The 20,824-nt window shown below is 44.2% G+C and overlaps 1 protein-coding gene across 2 annotated transcripts in view; it reads right to left on the bottom strand.

The window, feature by feature from the left end:
- Nucleotides 1-20,818, bottom strand: part of EAPP (E2F associated phosphoprotein) — a 25,522-nt gene extending 4,704 nt beyond the window's left edge. Inside the window, exons 1-5 of one of the 2 annotated variants that reach the window (XM_017895914.1) lie at nucleotides 20,620-20,818; nucleotides 17,331-17,512; nucleotides 14,383-14,478; nucleotides 10,078-10,195; nucleotides 5,826-5,936 (exon numbers count right to left, since the gene is read on the bottom strand). In XM_017895914.1, the coding sequence (XP_017751403.1) occupies nucleotides 5,826-5,936; nucleotides 10,078-10,195; nucleotides 14,383-14,478; nucleotides 17,331-17,512; nucleotides 20,620-20,693 (581 nt within the window). In that variant the 5' untranslated portion in view covers nucleotides 20,694-20,818. The remainder of the gene's footprint in view (nucleotides 1-5,825; nucleotides 5,937-10,077; nucleotides 10,196-14,382; nucleotides 14,479-17,330; nucleotides 17,513-20,619) is intronic. The other variant, XM_017895915.1, reaches the window with a different exon arrangement.
- Between the last annotated feature and the right edge of the window lie 6 nt (nucleotides 20,819-20,824).

Raw genomic sequence — 20,824 nt, 5'->3', positions numbered from 1 at the left:
TTTTTTTTTTTTTTTTTTTTGATAAAGGGCTTTTTACTATGGCTTTGATCTCATTACTCATTATTGGTTTGTTGAGTTTTTCTATTTCTTCATGGTTCAATCTTGGTAGGCTGTATATGTTCAGGAATTTATTCACTTCTAGGTTTTCTAATTTGTTGGCATATAATTGTTTGTAGTGGTGTCTAATGATTCTTTGTATTTCTTTTTTTTTTGAGACAGAGTCTCGCTCTGTCGCCCAGGCTGGAGTGCAGTGGTGCGATCTCGGCTCACTGCAAGCTCCGCCTCCCAGGTTCGCACCATTCTCCTGCCTCAGTCTCCCAAATAGCTGAGACTATAGGCGCCCACCACCATGCCCGGCTAATTTTTTTGTATTTTTATTAGAGATGGGGTTTCACCGTGTTAGCCAGGATGGTCTCAATCTCTTGACCTCGTGATCCGCCCACCTTGGCCTCCCAAAGTGCTGGGATTACAGGCATGTGCCACCACACCTGGCCAATTGTATTTCTTTTTTTTTTTAGATGGAGTTTCACTCTTGTCCAAGCTGGTGTGCAATGGTGTGATCTCAGCTCACCACAATCTCTGCCCCCCAGGTTCAAGTGATTCTCCTGCCTCAGCCTCCCAAGTAACTGGGATTACAGGAATGCACCACCATGCCTGGCTAATTTTGTGTTTTTTAGTAGAGACAGGATTTCACTATGTTGGTCAGTTTGGTCTCGAACTCCTGACCTCAGGTAACCTGTCCACCTTGGCCTCCCAAAGTGCTGGGATTACAGGCATGAGCCACCACGCCTAGCCTGATTCCTTGTATTTCTGTGGTCTCAGTTGTTATGCCTTCTTTTCTGTTTCTAATTTATTTGGGCCTTCTCTCTTTTTTCTTAGTCTAAGAGGTTTGCCAATTGTATCTTTTAAATTTGTCAACTTTTAATTTCATTAATCTTCTGGCTTGTTTGTTTGGGTTTCCTGGGGTCTCAATTTCATTCGTTCTTGCCTTGATCTTTATTATTTCTTTCCTTTTATTTATTGAGATGGAGTCTCGCTCTGTTGCCCAGGCTGGAGTGCAATGGTGCGATCTTGGCTCACTGCAACCTCTGCCTCCTGGGTTCAAGTGATTCTCCTGCCTCAGCCTGCTGAGTAGCTGGGATTACAGGTGCACGCCACCACACCCGGCTCATTTTTGTATTTTTAGTAGAGATGAAGTTTCACCAGGTTGGTCAGGCTGGTCTCAAACTCCTGACCTCGTGATCCACCTGCTTTAGCCTCCCAAAGTGCTGGGATTACAAGCATGAGCCACCATGCCTGGCCCAGTTCTTTCTTTTCTCTATTTTTTTCTTTTTTTTTTTTTTGAGACAGGGTCTCACTCTGTCACTCACGCTGGAGTGAAGTGGCATGATCTTGGCTCACTGTGACCTCCACCTCCTTGGTTCAAGCAATTCTCCTGCCTCAGCCTCCCCAGTAGCCGGGATTACAGGCACGTGCCACCACGCCCAGCTAATTTTTGTATTTTTAGTAGAGACAGAGCTTCACCATGTTGGCCAGGCTGGTCTTGAACTCCTGACCTCAGGTGATCCGCCCGCCCCTGTCTCCCAAAGTGCTAGGATTACAGGCGTGAGCCACCATGCCCAGCCCTTTATTTCTGAGACAGAGTCTCACTCTGTCCGCCAGGCTGGAATGCAGTGGTGCAATCTCAGCTCACCGCAACCTGTGCCTCTCAGGTTCAAACAATTCTCGTGCCACAGCCTCCCAAATAGCTGGGATTATAGGCAAATCCCACCACGCTCAGCTAATTTTTTAATATTTTTAGTACAGAGGGGTTTCACTATGTTGGCCAGGCTTGTCTCAAACTCCTGGCCTCAAGTGATGCACTCCGGCCTCCCAAAGCGTTTGGATTACAGGCATGAGCCACCACACCCAGCCTGGCATTTTTTTTTTTTTCATTTCACTCCCTTCTGATCTGTAGGGTTTCCATTGAGAAGTCTGTTGCCAGATGAACTGTAGCTATTTTATGTTATTTGCTTCATTTCTCTTGCTCCTTTCAAGATCCTCTGTTTGTCCATAACCTTTGGACAGTTTTATTGTTTTATTGTTATATGCCTGGGGGTGGTTTTATTTGGGTCAAATGTGTTTGGTGTTCTCTGGCCATAAATATCTTCTTCTCAAGTTTTGGAACATTTTCTGCTATTATTATCATAATTATTATTTTTGAGACCAAGTTTTGCTCTTGTTGCTCAGGCTGTAGTGCAATGGTGTGATCTCAGCTCACTGCAACCTCCGACTCCTGGGTTCAAGTGATTCTCCTGCCTCAGCCTCCCAAGTAGCTTGGATTACAGGCATGCATCACCCCACCCAGCTAATTTGTTTACATTTTTAGTAGAGACAGGGTTTTACCATGTTGGCCAGGCTGGTCTTGAACTGCTGACCTCAGGTGATCCACCTACCTCCGCTTCCCAGAGTGCTGGGATTACAAGTGTCAGCCACCATCCCCAGCTACTGCTATTATTTTTTTGAATAAGCTTTCTACCCCTTGCTTTTGCTCTACTCCCTCTTGAGTACCAATTCTTAGATTTAATCTTTTGAGGTAATATTTTATATCTTGTAGGAGATCTTCATTCCTTTTCTTTCTCCTCTGATTGTGCATTTTCAAACAGTGTATCTTTAAGCTCACTGATTCTTTCTTTTGTTGATCCTTTCTGCTGTTGAGAGCCTCTAATGAATTTTTTAGTTCAGCAAATGTATTTCTCACAGTTCCCAGATTTCTTTTTTTCTTCTTGAGATGGAGTCTCGCTCCATCGCCCAGGCTGGAGTGCAGTGGCATGATCTCAGCTCACTGCAATCTCTGCCTCCCGGGTTCAAGCGATTCTCCTGCCTCAGTCTCCCAAGTAGCTGGGATGATAGGCGCTTGCCACCATGCCCGGCTAATTTTTTTTATTTTTAGCAGAGAGGGGGTTTCATCGTGTTAGCCAGAATGGTCTCGATCTTCTGACCTCGTGATTGGCCCGCCTTGGTCTCCCAAAGTGCTGGGATTACAGGCGTGAGCCCCTGCGCCCGTCCGAGTTCCCAGATTTCTGCTGTATTTTATTTTGTTCTTCTTTTAGAGACAGAGTCTGACTCTGCCACCCATTCTGGAATACAGTGGTACAATGATGACTCACTGCAGCCTCAACTTCCTGGGCTCAAGTGATCTTCCCACCTTAGCCTCCAAAGTAGCTGGGTCTGTAAGCGTATGCCAACACACCAACTAAGTTTTTTCATTTTCTGTAGAGACAGAGTCTTACTATGTTGCCCAGACTGGTCTCAAACTCCTGGCCTCAAGCCATCCTCCCACCTTGGCCTCCCAAAGTACTGGGATTACAGATATGAGCCACTGTGCCCATAATTTTTTTTAAAAATTATTTCGATCTCTTTGTTAAATTTCTCTGATAAATTTCTGAATTGTCTGGGCTGTCTTGGAGAATTTTCTTAAAACTGCTATTTTGAATTCTTGGTCAGAGAGTTCACATATCATAGTATTGTTGGGGTCAGTCACTGATTCCTTGTTTTATCCATTTGAAAAGGTCATGGTTCCATTTGCTACTGTGTCTTGTGGATGCAAATGTATGTCTTTGTATTGAAGGATTAGTATTTATTCCAGTCTTCTCTGCTTGGCTTTTTTTGGTTATTAGTTATGTTTACCTAGAGATACTTTGTAATTTGCAATTTGCATGTTGATATTCTTTCTTCTTTCTTCCCACTATGTCACTGCTTCCTTTTTGGCACTAGATGGCACTTTAAGCCACAGTTCTAGTAAACACTGAGAGTGCTGCCTGTTCCAAATGAAGCCGTGGGTGGGTCCCAAAGAGGATAGGGATATCCCAGTAGGATGGGAATGCTGGCTAAGGGTTCACACTTGGGACCTGGCTTTTTCTCTGCCTATCCTTCTTTGTCTCTGGCTATCCTCAGTGATATTTTTTCCTTCAGCCACTCAGTGCTTCCTATGGGTTGAGGCAGGAACAAATCTCTTACCAGAGAACTCAAAAAGGTAAAGCAGCTGGTTGTACACTTCAATCTCACTTTTCTAATGTAAAATCATGAGCTCAGGGGAATTTTCTGCTCACTTGGTGCCAGGCAGATTGTGGAGAAGGATAAGCAGATATGGAAGAACAATTCTCTTACTGTCTGCTTTAAGTTTTTTTTTTTTTTTTTTTTTTGAGACGGAGTCTCGCTCTGTCGCCCAGGCTGGGGTGCAGTGGCTGGATCTCAGCTCACTGCAAGCTCCGCCTCCCGGGTTCACGCCATTTTCCTGCCTCAGCCTCCCAAGTAGCTGGGACTATAGGCGCCCACCACCTCGCCCGGCTAGTTTTTTGTATTTTTTAGTAGAGACGGGGGTTTCACCGTGTTAGCCAGGATGGTCTCGATCTCCTGACCTCGTGATCCGCCCGCCTCGGCCTCCCAAAGTGCTGGGATTACAGGCTTGAGCCACCGCGCCCGGCCTGCTTTAAGTTTTTTTCACTTCTCCGTGGCCCTAGAAACTATCTCCTCCTTATACTGCGATTTGGGATGCTGGTGGTGATAGCTTCAGTGCTGTATATTTGGTTTTGGTATTCTGCAGGTGGAAGGAAAGCCAGTTTGCTTCTTTGGTGTTATTTTGGCCTAAAAAAAAATTTTTTTTTTTTTTTTTTTTTTTTTTTTGAGAGATGGGGGTCTCACCTTTGTTTTGTTGCCCAGGCTGGAGTGCAATGGTGGTCATAGCCCACTGCAGTCTTCAATTCCTGAGCTCAAGCCATCCTCTCACCTCAGCCTATCGAGTAGCTGGGTCTACAGGCATACATCACTATATTCAGCTAATTTTTTATATTTTTATTTTTTGTAGAGACGAGGTATCACTATGTTGCCTAGGCTGGTCTCAAACTCCTGGGCTCAAGTGATTGCACCAGCCTCCCATAGTACTGGGAATTACAAGCATGAGTCACTGTGCCCAGCTTTAAAAGTATAAAAGCTACTTTTAATAGAACTATATATAACCAAAATTAATTGTATAAAGACTAATCACACAGCACCAAGAATATAAGTACAGAACCTTATCAGAATTCCTGAGTACCCGTCTATTTCTGGGCTGGGCGCAGTGGCTGACACCTGTAATCCCAACACTTTGGGAGACCAAGGTGGGCAGATCACTTGAAGTCAGGAGTTCGAGACTAACCTGGCCAACACGGTGTGACCCTGTCTCTACTAAAAATACAAAAATAAGGCCGGCTGTGGTAGCTCACACCTAAGTAATCCCAGCACTTTGGGAGGCCAAGGCGGGTGGATCACAAGGTCAGGAGTTCAAGATCAGTCTGGCCAAAATGGTGAAACCCTGTCTGTACTAAAACTACAAAAATTTGCTGGATGTAGTGGCAGGCACCTGTAATCCCAGCTACTTGGGAGGCTGAGGCAGGAGAATCACTTGAACCTGGGTGGCAGAGGTTGCAGTGAGCCAAGATTGCACCACTGCACTCCAGCCTGGGCAACAGAGTGAGACTCCATCTCAAAAAAACAAAACAAAACAAAACAAAACATATATATATATATCTAGATCTAGATCTAGATCTACATATATAGATAGATCTAAATCTAGATATATACACACACAAAAACTAGCCAGGCATGGTGGTGGCCACCTGTAATCCCAGCTACCTGGGAGGCTAAGGCAGGAGACTCGCTTGAACCCACGGGGCAGAGGCTGCAGTGAAGTGAGATTGTGCCACTGCACTCCAGCCTGGGCAACAGAGCGAGACTCTGTCTTCAAAAAAGAAAAGTCTGTTTCTGATTTAAACAAAATGTGTGTATATGTGTCCTTCATCCATTACCTTTGACAATCAAGGCAAAGTGTGGTCATGCAGGCAGGACAATTCAAGACAGCATCACTATTTGGAACAGGCTGTTGTTGACGTGACCTCTGTAGTCCCAAACCATGGTAACTAGAACAGAAGAAGAAAGTGGGGAGAAAAACATATTAAAACCAGATCTTGGTTTCTAGTGTCATTTTCCAATAAAAGAACCAGTACTCTTCAGAAAAATGGCAAATTCTAGGAATGAGGAAACAAGATGAACCTGGAGCATCTTTTAGTGCCAGAAAAGAAGTTCAAGAAAACAAAAACAAAACAGTGAGGTGGTTATGACAAAGGGAAACAGGAGCCAACTGAACGAGTCACCAATTGCCAAAGCTGAAACAAACTGAGCAACAAAATAAAGCAGTATTGGAATACAACCCAAAGTATAAAATAAATACCCACGAGTCCATGCTAATATAAACACACTGAATAAATAAATGGGGGAAAACAGACAAATCCCCACACAGAATTCTAAATAATCTATAAAGATGCTCTTCCCTCACATTGGTGGAGTATAACTCCCTAGTCCTTAAGTCTGGATTGGACACAATGACTTCCTTCCAAAGAGTACAGTATGGTAAGGTGGGTAAAGACTAACTTTACAGTAGAGAAAGTTAACGCTGGTCAGCAAGGTGATCAAGGTCAACATCAACACAGAAAACTCAGGTTGGTAGTATGTACTCTTGATACAATGTGATAAAAACGGCTCTCTACTTCTATGTTCTCACTTATAAAAATCCATAATCCCATCCTAATTATGAGAGAAAACAACAGACAAATTCCAACAGAGGGGCCTCCTACACATACCTGATTAGTGCTCCTCAAAGTAATTAAGGGCACTGAAAACAAGGAAAGTCTAAGAAACTGACATAGTCAAGAAGAGCCTAGGGAGACATGATAACTAAAAGTAATGTACTATCCTACATGGGATCCTCAAACAGAAAAGAACAGTACATAAAACTAAGGAAATTTTTTAAAATTATGGACTTTGATTAATAATAATGTATCAAGGCTGGGCGCGGTGGCTCACGCCTGTAATCCCAGCACTTTGGGAGGCCGAGGTGGGTGGATCATGAGTTCAAGAGATTGAGACCATCCTGGCCAACACGGTGAAACCCCTTCTCTACTAAAAATACAAAAATTAACTGGGCGTGGTGGCGGGTGCCTATAATCCCAGCTACTTGGGAGGCTGAGGCAGAGAACTGCTTGAACCCGGGAGGTGGAGGTCACAGTGAGCCGAAATTGTGACGCTGCACTCCAGCCTGGGTGACAGATCGAGACTCCATCCCAAAAAAACAAAAACAAGCATAGAGCCAGGCTGGAATTACACCTGTAATCCCAGGGCATGGTGGGCAGACCACTTGAGCCTATGAATTTGAGACCAGCCTGAGCAACATGGTGAAACCCTGTCTCTATAAGAAAATAAAAAAAATAAAAATAAATAAAAATAAATAAGCATAAACTGGGCATGGTGGCTCACACCTGTAATCTCAGCACTTAAGAGGCCAAGGCAGGAGGGGATTGCTTGAGCCCAGGAGTTTAAGATCAATCACCCTAGGCAATATAGCAAGACCTCGTGTCTATTAAAAATTAAATTAGAAACAAAAAAAACAAACATGCACTCAGGACACTGAGGCAGGGGGATCATTTGAGCCCAGGAGTTCAGGGCTGCATAGAGGTATGATGGCATCACTGCACTATAGTCTGGGCAACAGAGCAAGACCCTGTCTTTAAATTTAAAAAAAGAAGACTGGGTGCAGTGGCTCACACCTGTAATCCCAAAACTTTGGGAGACCGAGCTGGGCGGATCATCTGAGGTCAGGAGTTCGAGACCAGCCTGACCAACATGGAGAAACCCCATCTCTACTAAAAATACAAAATTACAAAATTAGCCAGGCACAGTGGCACATGCCTGTAATCCCAGCTACTCAGGAGGCTGAGACAGAAGAATCGATTGAACCTGGGAGGAGGAGGTTGCGGTGAGCTGAGATTGCATTTGCACCCCAGCCTGGACAACAAGAGCAAAACTCCATCTCAAAAAAAAAAGAAAAATGGCCTGACACAATGGCTCACACCTGTAATGCCAGCACAGGAGATGAAGACATCACCTGGGGCCAGGAGTTTAAGATCACGTTGGGCAATATGGCTACACCTCGCCACTAAAAAAAAAATTTTTAATTAGCCAGGCGGTGTGTGCCTATAGTCCCAGCTACTCGGAAGGCTGAGGTGGGAGGAGTGCTTGAACCCGGGAGGCAGTGTGTGCCTACAGTCACAGCTACTCAGGAAGCTGAAGCAGGAGGAGTGCTTGAGCCCAGAAGTTTGAGGATACAGTGAGCTATAACTGCACCACTGCACTCCAGCCCAGGCATCTCTTAAAAAAAGGTGGGGGCGAAGGGTGTGGAAACAACACAAATATCCATCCCTCAGTGAATGAAAGGATAAACAAATTGTGATATAGACATACAATGGGATACTATTCAGTCATAAAAAGTAGAGAAGTACTGACATATGATAAAATGTAGATGAACCTCAAAAGCACTATGCCCAGTGAAAGCAGCCAGATACAAAAGGTCACATACTATGTAATATCCCATTCATATGAAATATCTAAAATAAGCAAATCCACAGAGACAGTGCACATATCAGTGGCTGCCAAGGGGCTGAGGGGAAGGGTAGGGAAACTACCTAACAGTACAGGGTTTCCTTTTAGGATGATGAAAATCATTGAAACCACATAAAAGTGGTGGCTGTACAACACTGTGAATGGTATTAAATGCCACTAAATTGTTCACTTTTAAAGTGGGCAATTTTGTTATGTGAATTTCATCTCAAAAAAATTTTTAACTACTCCTTTCAGAGCAGGGATACCACATAGCAGTGTACCTAGAGTGGCCTCATCTTATTATTATTATTTTTTTTTGAGACAGTCTCACTCAGTCAACCAGGCTGGAGTACAGTGGTACAATATCAGCTCACTGCAACCTCCACCTCCTGGGATCAAGAGATTCTTGTGCCTCCAGAGTAACTGTGATTACAGGCACATGCCACCATGCCCAGGTAATTTTTGTATTTTTAGTAGAGACAGGGTTTTGCCATGTTGGCCAGGCTGGTCTTGAACTCCTGACTTCAAGTGATGCACCCGCCTTGGCCTCCCAAAGTGCTAGGATTAGAGGCTTGAGCCATCATGCCCAGCCTCAACTCAATTTTTAAAAATCAAATTTGTAAGTAGGTAAAAAAAACAATTTGCTAAATCCACTCTTCATCCACAAAAGCTTTTTATTATTTGAAACAGGGTCTCACTCTGTCGTCCAGTCCAGAGTGGAGTGGCGTGATCTCGGCTCACTGCAACCTCCACCTCCCAGGGTCGAGCGATTCTCCCGCCTCAGCCTCCTGAGTAGCTGGAATTACAGGTGTGTGCCACCATGGCCCCACTAATTTTTGTATTTTTAGTAGAGACAGGATTTCACCATGTTCACCAGGCTGGTCTCAAACTCCCGACCTCAGGTGATCCACCTGCCTCAGCCTCCCAAAGTGGCTGGGATTACAGGCATGAGCCACTACCCTGGCTCATCCACATAAACTCTTAATCTCAAAGTAATTTAAAACGGCATCTGATAAAAAAAGGTCAGTTTTTCTTGAAGGAAAGATTGACTAACACAGCCTGAATTCAACGAGTTTTTTAAAAAAATAAACAATTGTCAGGTCGGGTGCTGGGGCTCACGCCTGTAATCCCAGCACTTTGGGAAGCCGAGGTGGGTCAATTACGAGGTCAGGGGTTTGAGACCAGCTTGGCCAACATGGTGAAACCCTGTCTCTACTAAAAATACAATAAATTAGCTAGGCGTGGTGGCAGGCGCCTGTAATCCCAACTACTTGGGAGGCTGAGGCAGGAAAATCTCTTGAACCCGGGAGGCGGAGGTTGCAGTGAGCCGAGATCGCGCCACCACACTCCAGCCCAGGTGACAGTGCAAGACTCCGTCTCAAAATAAAATAAAATAAAATAAAATAAAATAAAATTAAAATTAAAATTAAAAAAAACAACTGTCTCACTAAAATTTGCTGGTTATTTTCAAAATAAACTATTGAGCAGTTTTTTCCTCAAATTTTTTTGTTTGTATGTATGTGTTTGTGTAAACATATACACATATATTCAAAATGTGAATGTAGTAAAAATCATCTTTCAATCATTTTTTTCTAAAGATTCTAAACATTAACTTTAAGTTCTTACCCTCTTCTCTGTGCATCAACCCAGGCCTGATCTCTGTTATCTTTTTCAGGATCATACAGTAATTCGTCATTTGTTGGAATCTTGTGTTGTTTCTTCTTTTTTTTCTTGGTCACCTGTACTAATTTTGAAAATGTTAGGATATGGCTAAGAATCACGTGTCAAGTTCACACTTCTTTAAATGAAGAGTCTCATTTCCCAAGCTACACATTTATTTATATTTTCCCTAAAAAGTTTAAAAAGGGACAGGCGCAGTGGCTCACACCTGTAATCCTAGCACTTTGGGAGGCCAAGGTGGGTAGATCACCTGACGTCATGAGTTCAAGACCAGCCTGGACAACATGGCAAAACCCCGTCTCTGCTAAAAGTACAAAATTAGGGCCAGGTGCAGTGGCTCACACCTGTAATCCCAGCACTTTGGGACACCAAGGTGGGCAGATCACCTGAGGTCAGGAGTCTGAGACCACCCTGGCCAACATGGTGAAACCTGTCTCTACTAAAAAAACAAAAATTAGCTGGGTATGGTAGCGGGCACCTGTAATCCCAGCTACTTGGAGGCCTGAAGCAGAAAAATTGCTTGAACCCAGGAGGCAGAGGTTGCAGTGAGCCGAGATCATGCCACTGCACTTCAGCCTGGGTGACGAGAGTCAGACTCCGTCTCAACGAAAAAGAAAAAAAATATATATATATATAAAATTAGCCAAGCGTGGTGGCAGGCACCTATAATCCCAGCTACTTGGGAGGCTGATACAGGAGAATCACTTGAACCTGGGTAGTGGGGCAGAGGTTGCAGTGAGCTGAAATCATGCCACTTCACTCCAACCTCTGTAAAAGAGCGAAAACTCCGTCTCCAAAAAAAAAAAAACAAGTTAAAAAAGGCCAGAGGCCAGGCACAGTGCCTCACGCCTGTAATCCCAGTACTATGGGAGGCCAAGGGGGGAAGATCAACTGAGGTCGGGAGTTCGAGACCAGCCTCACCAACATGAAGAAACCCTGTCTCTACTAAAACTACAAAATTAGCCAGGCATGGTGGGGCATGCCTGTAATCCCAGCTACTCAGGAGGCTGAGGCAGGAGAATCACTTGAACCCAGGAGGTAGAGGGTGCGGTGAGCCGAGATTGCGCCATTGCATTCCAGCCTGGGCAACAAAAGCGAAACTCCGTCTCAAAAAAAAAAAAGTTAAAAAAAACCCTTCATCTAAACAAGTGCTTGTCCAGGTGGGGTGCGGTAGTTCACACCTATAATTCTAGAGCTTTGAGGGGCTGAGACAAGAGGATCACTTGAGGCCAGGAGTTCAAAACCAGCCTGGCCAGCATAACGAGACCCCATCTCTACACAAATAAAAATTAAAAATTAGCCAGGCACACCTGTAGTCCTAGCTACTAGGGAAGCTGAGCTGGGAGGATGGCTTCAGCCTAGGAGTCTGAGGATGTAGTAAGCTATAATTGCACCAATGCACTGCTGGAGCCTGGGTGACAGAGTGAGACTTATCTCTAAAAAAGTAAAAAATTCAACAAAAATGTAAAAAATAAAGTTCTTCTCCAACTAACAAAGCATTAAAACGACAAAGGAGACAAAAATTGTTTATTTACCCAAAACTGGTATCTCAAAGACTAAGTTCAAACAATGAGAATTCAGAAACTCAAAAGAGCCACTCAAAACAAGCCAAGAATAGAAATTATTTTTGATGTATGAATTCTCCATGCATTCTCATATATAAAATGCTACTAAAATTAGAACAAAAATATTTCAAAAGTGAATTGAAAAAAAAAAAAAAAACAGTATGAGGTCAGACACAGTGGCTCACATCTGTAATCCCAGCATTTTGGGAGGATCGCTTGAAGCCAGAAATTCGACACCAGCCTAAGTAACAAAGCAAGACCCCATCTCTACAAAAAAAAAAAAAAAAAAAACAAAAAACTATGGCCATCTACACACACTAGACTTTTTGAATGTATTCTAGCAGGCAGGGAGTGGTGGCTCATGCCTGTAATCCCAGCACTTTGGGAGGCCAAAGTGGGCAGACAACCTGAGATCAGGAGTTTCAAACCACCATGGCCAACATGGCAAAACCCTGTCTCTTCTAAAAATACAAAAAGTAACCAGGTATAGTAGCGTGTGCCTGTAGTCCCAACTACCAGGGAGGCTGAGGCACCAGAATCACTTGAACCCAGGAGGCAGAGGCTATAGTGAGACTGTGTCACCGCACTCCAGCCTGGGTGACAGAGTGGGACGCTGCCTAAAAAATAAATAAACAAGGCTGGGCACGGTTGGCTCCCGCCTATAATCCCAGCACTTTGGGAGGCCAAGGTGGGCAGATCACATGGTCAGGAGATCGAGACCATTCTGGCTAACATGGTGAAACCCCGTGTCTACTAAATATACAAAAAATTAGCCGGTCGTGGTGGTGGGTGCCTGTAGTCCCAGCTACACAGGAGGCTGAGGCAGGAGAATGGCATGAACCCGGGAGGAGGAGCTTGCAGTGAGCTGAGATCACACCACTGCACTTCAGCCTGGGTGACAAAGCGAGACTCAATCTCAAAATAAATAAATAAATAAATAAACACGTACATTCTAGCAGGTCAATATTTAAGTAATAATGCATAAAAGTATAATATCGTTGTTTACCACAGAAATTTGTTACTTGAATATTTCAGTGTAATTACTGAAATAATTAGTTTTAGCTCTTGTTATGTTCAACTTTGCTTAAATTTTATAAAAATTCAATTTTGAAGAACACAGAGGCTGATTAAAAAGCAATGCATTAAGCAAAATTCTGCAAGAGGAGGCCGGGCACGGTGGCTCATACCAGTAATTCCAGCACTTTGGGAGGCTGAAGCAGATGGATCACCTGAGGTCAGGAGTTCGAGACCAGCCTGGTTAACATGGTGAAATCCCGTTTCTCCTAAAAATACAAAAAATTAGCCGGGCGTGGTGGCAGGAGCCTGTAATCCCAGCTACTCGGGAGGCTGAGGCAGGAAAATTGCTTGAATCTGAGAGGCAGAGGTTGCAGTGAACCAAGGTGGCGCCATTGCACTCCAGCTTGGGCAACAAGACCAAAACTCCATCTCAAAAAAAAAAAAAAAAGTTGGGAGTCCGAGGCGGGTGGATCACGAGGTCAGGAGATCCAGGCCATCCTGGCTAACACGGTGAAACCCCATCTCTAATAAAAGTACAAAAAATTAGCCGGGAGTGGTGGCAGGTGCCTGTAGTCCCAGCTACTCAGGAGGCTGAGGCAGGAGAATGGCGTGAACCCTGGAGGCAGAGCTTGCAGTGAGCCGAGACAGTGCCACTGCACTCCAGCCTGGGCGACAGTGCAAGACTCCGTGTAAAAAAAAAAAAAAAAGTCTGCAGGAGGATGAAAACATAGAAACTATTTGCAGGCATGAAAACAAATACTGCTGCTACAGGAAACCTAAAGGAAGAGGGGGCAAGAGCCCTGAGGAGGGGAGGTATTGAGTTGAGATACACTTTCTCTTACTTCCTAGGTACACCCAAGCAGCACCACTGTTGGTGCCATGTCCTCACATGCTTGCATCTCCAGCCTTTTTTTTTTTTTTGGGATGGAGTCTTGCTCTGTTGCCCAGGCTGGAGTGCAGTGGTGCACTCTCAGCTCACTGCAACCTCTACCTCCCTGGTTCAAGCAATTCCTGTCTCATCCTCCCAAGTAGCCAGGATTACAGGTGCATGCCACCAAGCCCGGCTAATTTTTTTGTATTTTTAGTAGAGATGGGGTTTCACCATGTTGACCAGACTGGTCTCAAACTCCTGACCTCAGGCAATCTGCCCACATCTGCCTCCCAAAGTGCTGGGATTACAAGCATTAAGCCACCGTGCCCGGCCCCCAGCTTTTCTTATTAATCAATCCTGCTTTTGTTTTCACATAAACGGCATCCAATTTACTTTTTTTTTTTTTTCGAGACAATCTCACTCTGTTGCCCAAGCTGGAGTGCAGTGATGCAATCTCGGCTCACTGCAACCTCTGCCTCCTGGGTCCAAGTGATTCTCTTGCCTCAGCCTCCCAAGTAGCAAGGACTACAGGTGTGCACCACCATGCCCGGCTTATTTTTGTATTTTTAGTACAGACAGGGTTTTGCCAACTTGGCCAGGCTGGTCTTAAACACCCGACCTCAGGTGATCTGCCTGCATCAGCCTCCCAAAGTGTTGCGATTACAGGCATGAACCACCATGCCCAGCTGTAATTTCTTAAAAGACCAAACTCAGAGGGAAATCCTAACATCCAATAATTGTTAGGTAAACCCTTTTTTATAAAATATAACTGCTAAACCTGGTAAATAGGCTACTTACCTGCTTTGTCTTCATCCTCAGAATCAGAATCAAAATATATATCATCGTAGTACCTTGTCGGAGCTGTGGCAACTTTTCCATTTCCTGAGGAAGATCCTATTCAAACCAGAAGCAAAGTTTACAGACTAAATCATACATAATTCACAAGGTGAAAAACTCCATATATTCTTCCATCACCTCAAAGCAATTATCAACTCATTCACAATCTCATTTGATGGTGAAATATTTTCACATCAGTGACTTACTCGATGTCTATGCCCTATACAGTTACAGAGAACTGGCCCTCCTTAAAATGTTCCAAACCTTGAGAAAATTCTTCTCTCTCCCTTCCCACAAATCTCATTAAATAAAATAGCCATATTTTCAGATTACCAGCACACATATCTCTACCTTTCAGTCATGCAATATACTATGCAGAACATAGAACAAACATTTTGTTCTAAGAAACATTAGCAGAAAAAGGGTAAAAACCCTACAGGAAGTCAGGAGGAATGAGTCAAGGACACATTCTTCTCCTCAGTTGTGCCCAGGGCCATGACATTACCTATACTTACATCATCATATGCCCATATCCCTAATTCCTTAGTTAGCATCAGGTTAGCTTTTATTATATTTTTACATGCTTTCAGATCTTTCCAGCTAATACATAGTATATCAACATGGAAATCAATGCTGAAGAGTCCTTCCTTTTTTTTTTTTGTTGAGACTGAGTCTCACTCTGTTGCCCAGGCTGGAGTAAAATAGCACGATCTTGGCTCACTGCAACCTCTGCCACCCGGTTTCAAGTGATTCCCCTGCCTCACCCTTCTGAGTAGCTGGGATTATAGGCACCTGCCATCACGCCTGGCTAATTTTTTGTATTTATAGTAGAGACGAGGTTTCACCATGTTGGCCAGGCTGGGCTTGAGCTCCTTACCTCATGATCCACCCAACTCGGCTTCCCAAAGTGCTGGGATTACAGGCGTGAGCCACTGCGCCCAGTCGAAGAGTTCTACTTTCACAAACCAGTTTTCAGGTCAGGTAAATTTTATATAAAGACCAAGTATCAAAATGAAGTATGTTTCATTACTCACTAAAATGAAACAGGAATCTGTGATGATACATAATTAAATCTGACACATTTTAGTGCCATCTAACCCTAAAAATACTTCTGTAAGTTTGTGTGTCTTTTAACTCTAGGGTAAAAACTGCAAAATAAAATTATGCAAGTAAACAGTATTAACTAATCTCTTTCCAAGAGCACAAGACAGTCATCAAAGAAAACTCCAGGCCAGGCACAGTAGCTTACACCTGTAATCTCAGCACTCTGGCAGGCCAGTGCAGGAAGACCACTTGAGCCAAGAGTTTAAGACCAGCCTGGGCAACATAGTGAGACCCTGTCTTACAATTTTTTTTTTTTTTTTTGAGATGGAGTCTAGCTCTGTCGCCCAGGCTGGAGAGCAATGGCACGATCTCAGCTCACTGCAACCTCTGCCTCCTGGGTTCAAACGATTCTCCTGCCTCAGCCTCCTGAGTAGCTGGGATTACAGGTGCGCACCACCACACCCGGCTAATTTTTGTATTTTTAGTAGAGGTGGGTTTCACTGTGTTGGCCAGGATGGTCTCGAACTCCTGACATCGTGATTCACCGGCCTCGGTCTCCCAAAGTGCCGGGATTACAAGCGTGAGCCACCAAGCCCGGCCTCTTTTTTTTTTTTTTTTTCTTGAGATGGAGTCTCACTCCGTCACCCTCCTTGGAGTGCAGTGCCGCAATCTTGGCTCACTGCAACCTTCGCCTTCCGGGTTTAAGCCATTCTCCTGCCTTGGCCTCCCGAGTAGCTGGGACTACAGGTGCGTGCCACCACACCCAACTAATTTTTGTATTTTTAGTAGAGACAGGGTTTCGCCATGTTGGCCAGACTCATCTCGAATTCCTGACTTCAGGTGATCCACCCGCCTCGGCCTCCCAAAGTGCTGGGATTACAGGTGTGAGCAACTGTACCTGGTCGCTACAAATTTTTTTTTTTTTGGGCGGAGTCTCCCTATTTCCCAGGTTTGACTGCAGTGGCGCTATTTTGGCTCACTGCAAGCTCTGCCTCCTGGGTTCACGCCATTCTTCTGCCTCAGCCTCCCAAATAGCTGGGACTACAGGCAGTCGCCATCATGCCCGGCTAAGTTTTTGTATTTTTAGTAGAGACGGGGTTTCACCGTATTAGCCAGGATGGTCTCGATCTCCCTACCTCGTGATCCGCCCACCTTGGCCTCCCAGAGTGCTGGGATTAAAGGCGTGAGCCACGGTGCCCGGTCTTTTTTTTTTTTTTAGATGGAGTCTTGCTCTGTCACCCAGGCTGGAGTGCAGTGGCATGATCTCGGCTCCCTGCAAGCTCCATCTCCTGGGTTCATGCGATTCTCCTGCCTCAGCCTCCTGAGTAGCTGAGACTACAGGCGCCTGCCACCACGCCCCGCTAATTTTTTGTATTTTTAGTAGAGACGGGGTTTCACTGTGTTAGCCAGGACGGTCTCCATCTCCTGACCTTGTGATCCGCCCGCCTCGGCCTCCCAAAGTGCTGGGATTACAGGTGTGAGCCACCGTGCCCCTGCCAAATTTTTTTTTTTATTAGCTGGGCACAGTGGTACATGCCTGTAATCTCAGTTATTCAAGAAGCGGAGGTGGGAGGATCATTTGAGCCCAGAGTTTTAGGCTACAGTGAGCTATGATTGATATGCCAGTACACTCCAGCCTGGGTGACAGAATGAGACATTGAACCTAAAATAATAAATAAATCAATAACTTTTTTAAATGAGAAAAAGAAGACTCTAGCTCAGACTGCCAAATACATTTACTCCTTCATTCAATAAATATTTATTGAGCACCTATTGAAAGTGCTGGGGACACAGAAGGGCACAAATAAGGTTCCTGCCCTTATAGAGCTTACAAAAATATATATAAAATTGAACCAAAAGTTTACCAGTTCCCAGAGAGGATAACTTGTCCTCCATTGTTTTCATGGTAGAATTTAATTCAGCTTCCATTTCCTTTTCAAATTCATCTTCACTAGATGATTCACTTTCTCCAGTAAGACATTCTCTGATGAGTTTTCGTTTTTGGTCAGGAGTTCCATGTAAAAGCACATCCACTTCATCCTCAGAGCTAGTATACATTTAAATCAAAAGAATATGAACATTTAAAATTAAAATAATTTAAAACTCCCAGCATCTCACTGTCCAACAACAATTTTAAGTATTACATGGTTGCATTTGATATACTTATATATTACATATAGCTATTCTCACTTAATAGGCCAGTTCTGCATATTTCCAATCTTTTTTTTTTTTTTTTTGGAGATGGCATCTCACTCTGTCACCCAAGCTAGAGTGCAGTTGCATGATCTCAGTTCACTGCAACCTCCACCTCCCCGGTTCAAGCAATCCTCCCACCTCAGCTTCCCCAGTAGCTGGAACTACAGACACATGCCACCATTCCCAGTCTTTTTTTTTTTTTAATTTTTGTAGAAATAGGGTTTCACCATGTTGCCCAGGCTGGTTTTTTTTTTTTTTTTTTTTTTGAGATAGAGTCTCACTCTTGTCATCCACGCTGTAGTACAGTGGCATGATTTCTGCTCACTGCAACCTCCGCCTCCTGGGTTCAAGCAATTCTCCTGCCTCAGGATTCAGAATCCATCTCAAAAAATACATAGATAGATATATAAATAGATAGATATCCTGGTTGTGATATTGCACTATAGTTTTGTAGTATGTTAACACTGGAGGAAACTGGAGAAGGCGTACACAGGGTCTCTCTGTATTATTATTATTATTATTATTATTTTTCTGAGATGGGGGTCGCACTGTGTTGCCCAGGCTGGAGTGCAATGGTGCCATCTTGGCTCACTGAAACCTCTGCCTCCCAGGCTCAAGCCAACCAACTGCCTCACCCTCCCACCCTCACCACAGATATGCACCACCATACCCAGCTAATTTTTTGTAATTTTGGTAGAGACATGATTTCATCATGTTGCTCAGGCTGATCTTGAACTCTTGAGTTCAAGTGATTCTCCTGCCTTGGCCTCCCAAAGTGCTGGGATTACAGGTGTGAGCCACTGCACCAGACCTGTATTATTTCTTATAACTGAATGTGAGTCTACAAAAACTTCAAAATAAAATGTTTAATTTTAAAAAACTGAATCACAAAGCGAGAGTTATTTTTTCTACAAATTTTCTTCAATTCTTTTGATTATTTCAACCAAAGTCTCAGTTTTCAGCACTACTGGGAAAGGCAATAATACATCATGGACCCTGGATATGCAAGTTAAGTATGCCAAGAATGCAAGGTACTGACCACTGTTCACTCCAGCCATTTCTCAGGATTGTGTTTGCAGCAAACAACCTTGAGGAATGAGATAATGTCTCCTTCCAGGACAAAGAGCAGGTGTATTTACTGTCTGCCATGAAAGAGGTGGATTCTCCAAGCTCAAGTATTCTTTAGCCACGATGCCAACCCACTGAATGTGCAGCATTCTTCTAGGACTGTCAGCACAATACCTGTAGGGTTGACAAGCAAGAGCAAGCCACACAAACATGATGCTCATGCTGCTTGCTGTGCTATGTGTGGTCTTATCTTTGACCCAGGAATCTCATGTCTTCGGTCAGCTACTGTGAAACAGTACCAGGCTACAATGTATTAGCTTATGAATAGTGTAAAATTAAATCCTGACAGATGCCTCTCTAACACTAATCTCCCTTTTTAAAATAATAACCATTTGGCTCAGAGCCTTCAACAGGCAATATTGTCTGATAACACTGTTACGTTTTTATAATATTTATCTTTACAGTTACCTTACCAGTGGCAACTGTCACAGGATTATAAAGCTTCCTTAAAGAAATGATACAACAGGCCGGGCTCAGTGGCCCATCCTTGTAATCCTAGCACTTTGGGAGCCTGAGGTGGGTGGATCGCCTAAGGTTCGAGACCAGCCTAGCCAACATGGTGAAACTCCATCTCTACTAAAAATACAAAAAATAAGCCGGGCGTGGTAGCTCGTGCCTGTAATCCTAGCTACCCAGGAGGCTGAGACAGGAGAATTGCTGGAACCCAGGAGGTGGAGACTACAGTGAACCAAGATCATGCCACTGCACTCCAGCCTGGCTGACAGAGTGAGACTCTGTCTCAAAATAAATAAATAAATAAATAAATAAGACATGTATATATCTCCTTTCACAGACAGGACCCATTAACTGAAACTCTTTTTCACAGGGAATCCTGGTATCCATCCTCACTCCCCACAAAAGAAATCTTAACAGCAGTCTGATTTCCCATGCATCCAATGTCTCCCCATGACAATATGAGGAAACATTGTTCTTTTGAAATTTTTTTTCTTTTTTTAAGAAATGAGGTCTCACTACGTTGGGCCACCACACCTAGCCAACGTTGTTAATGAAAGCACAGCTTTACAGAAAGCTTCTTTAGACAGAATGAATGTTTTAAAGTTTAAGAATAGGATTTGCTGACAGCTTAAGAAATAACTAAATTTGTGTGGAAATCTCTTGGCAAAATAGCTTCAAGTTTCCCTGGTAGAATAAAGACCACCCTTCTGGAAATACCACGAACCTTCTTCTGTGACTATCTCAGGTCAATATTTTCTACAATGCACTGCCAAGATATACCTACTTTATCTTATTATCCTTATTATACTATAAGCCTCTGGAAGACAAGGACCTTATGATTTCCCACTGTTGCTCAGAGCAAGCATAAAACAGTCCCCGTTAAGAAAAAAAAAGGCTATTCAGCATTCCCTTATTTCTGTTTATGGCAGTTTAGTCTTCAAGATGGACACTTCACATTAAGTCCTGTGAGCCTCACAACAAACGTAGTGTGTTACGCTGTGTTATATAGGTTATACAACTATACGTTATTATAGTTCAATTTACAGGTGAGTAATCGAGGATAAGTGACTTGCCTTCCGTCACTCTGCTACTAAGCTGTAGAGGTAGGTTTCGATCTCATTGCTTTTGAAGATTTACACGCGGTCCCCCGTGATTCCGGAATATCCCTCTTCCTATAGGCGACATCGGCCCCGCCTCCCCCGGGGCTGCGTGACCCCATCAGGAAAGCCCTCTGGCCTCGCACAAGTGACAGTGAGGCACGACAGGCTCCCGAGCCGCTAGGGTCTGCATAGGCTCGGCAGGCGCAACGAGTGAGGCGACCAAAGCCAGGCCTCGACCCAAATCCTCAGGGGCCAGGGTGGGGCAGGGGCCCACCTGCTCAAAGCCGGATCCTCGTCGCTAGGCTCTTCAACCGCGTAGGGGTCGTAATCATCCGGAAGCCGGTTCATGGTGGCCTGCAGCGGCCTACACCATCCACAAGCGATTTGCAGCGTCTCTGTTTACACTGCAGGTCCAGTCCCTAAAGCTCCCCTGACGCCACTTCCGTCTGAACTTCGGAGTCCCCTTGCGCGCCCGCGCA

This window comes from Rhinopithecus bieti, unplaced genomic scaffold (assembly GCF_001698545.2).
Source record: "Rhinopithecus bieti isolate Rb0 unplaced genomic scaffold, ASM169854v2 scaffold_21703, whole genome shotgun sequence".
NCBI classification, from domain to species: domain Eukaryota; kingdom Metazoa; phylum Chordata; class Mammalia; order Primates; family Cercopithecidae; genus Rhinopithecus; species Rhinopithecus bieti.
This window is presented reverse-complemented; position numbering and strand designations above follow the sequence as displayed.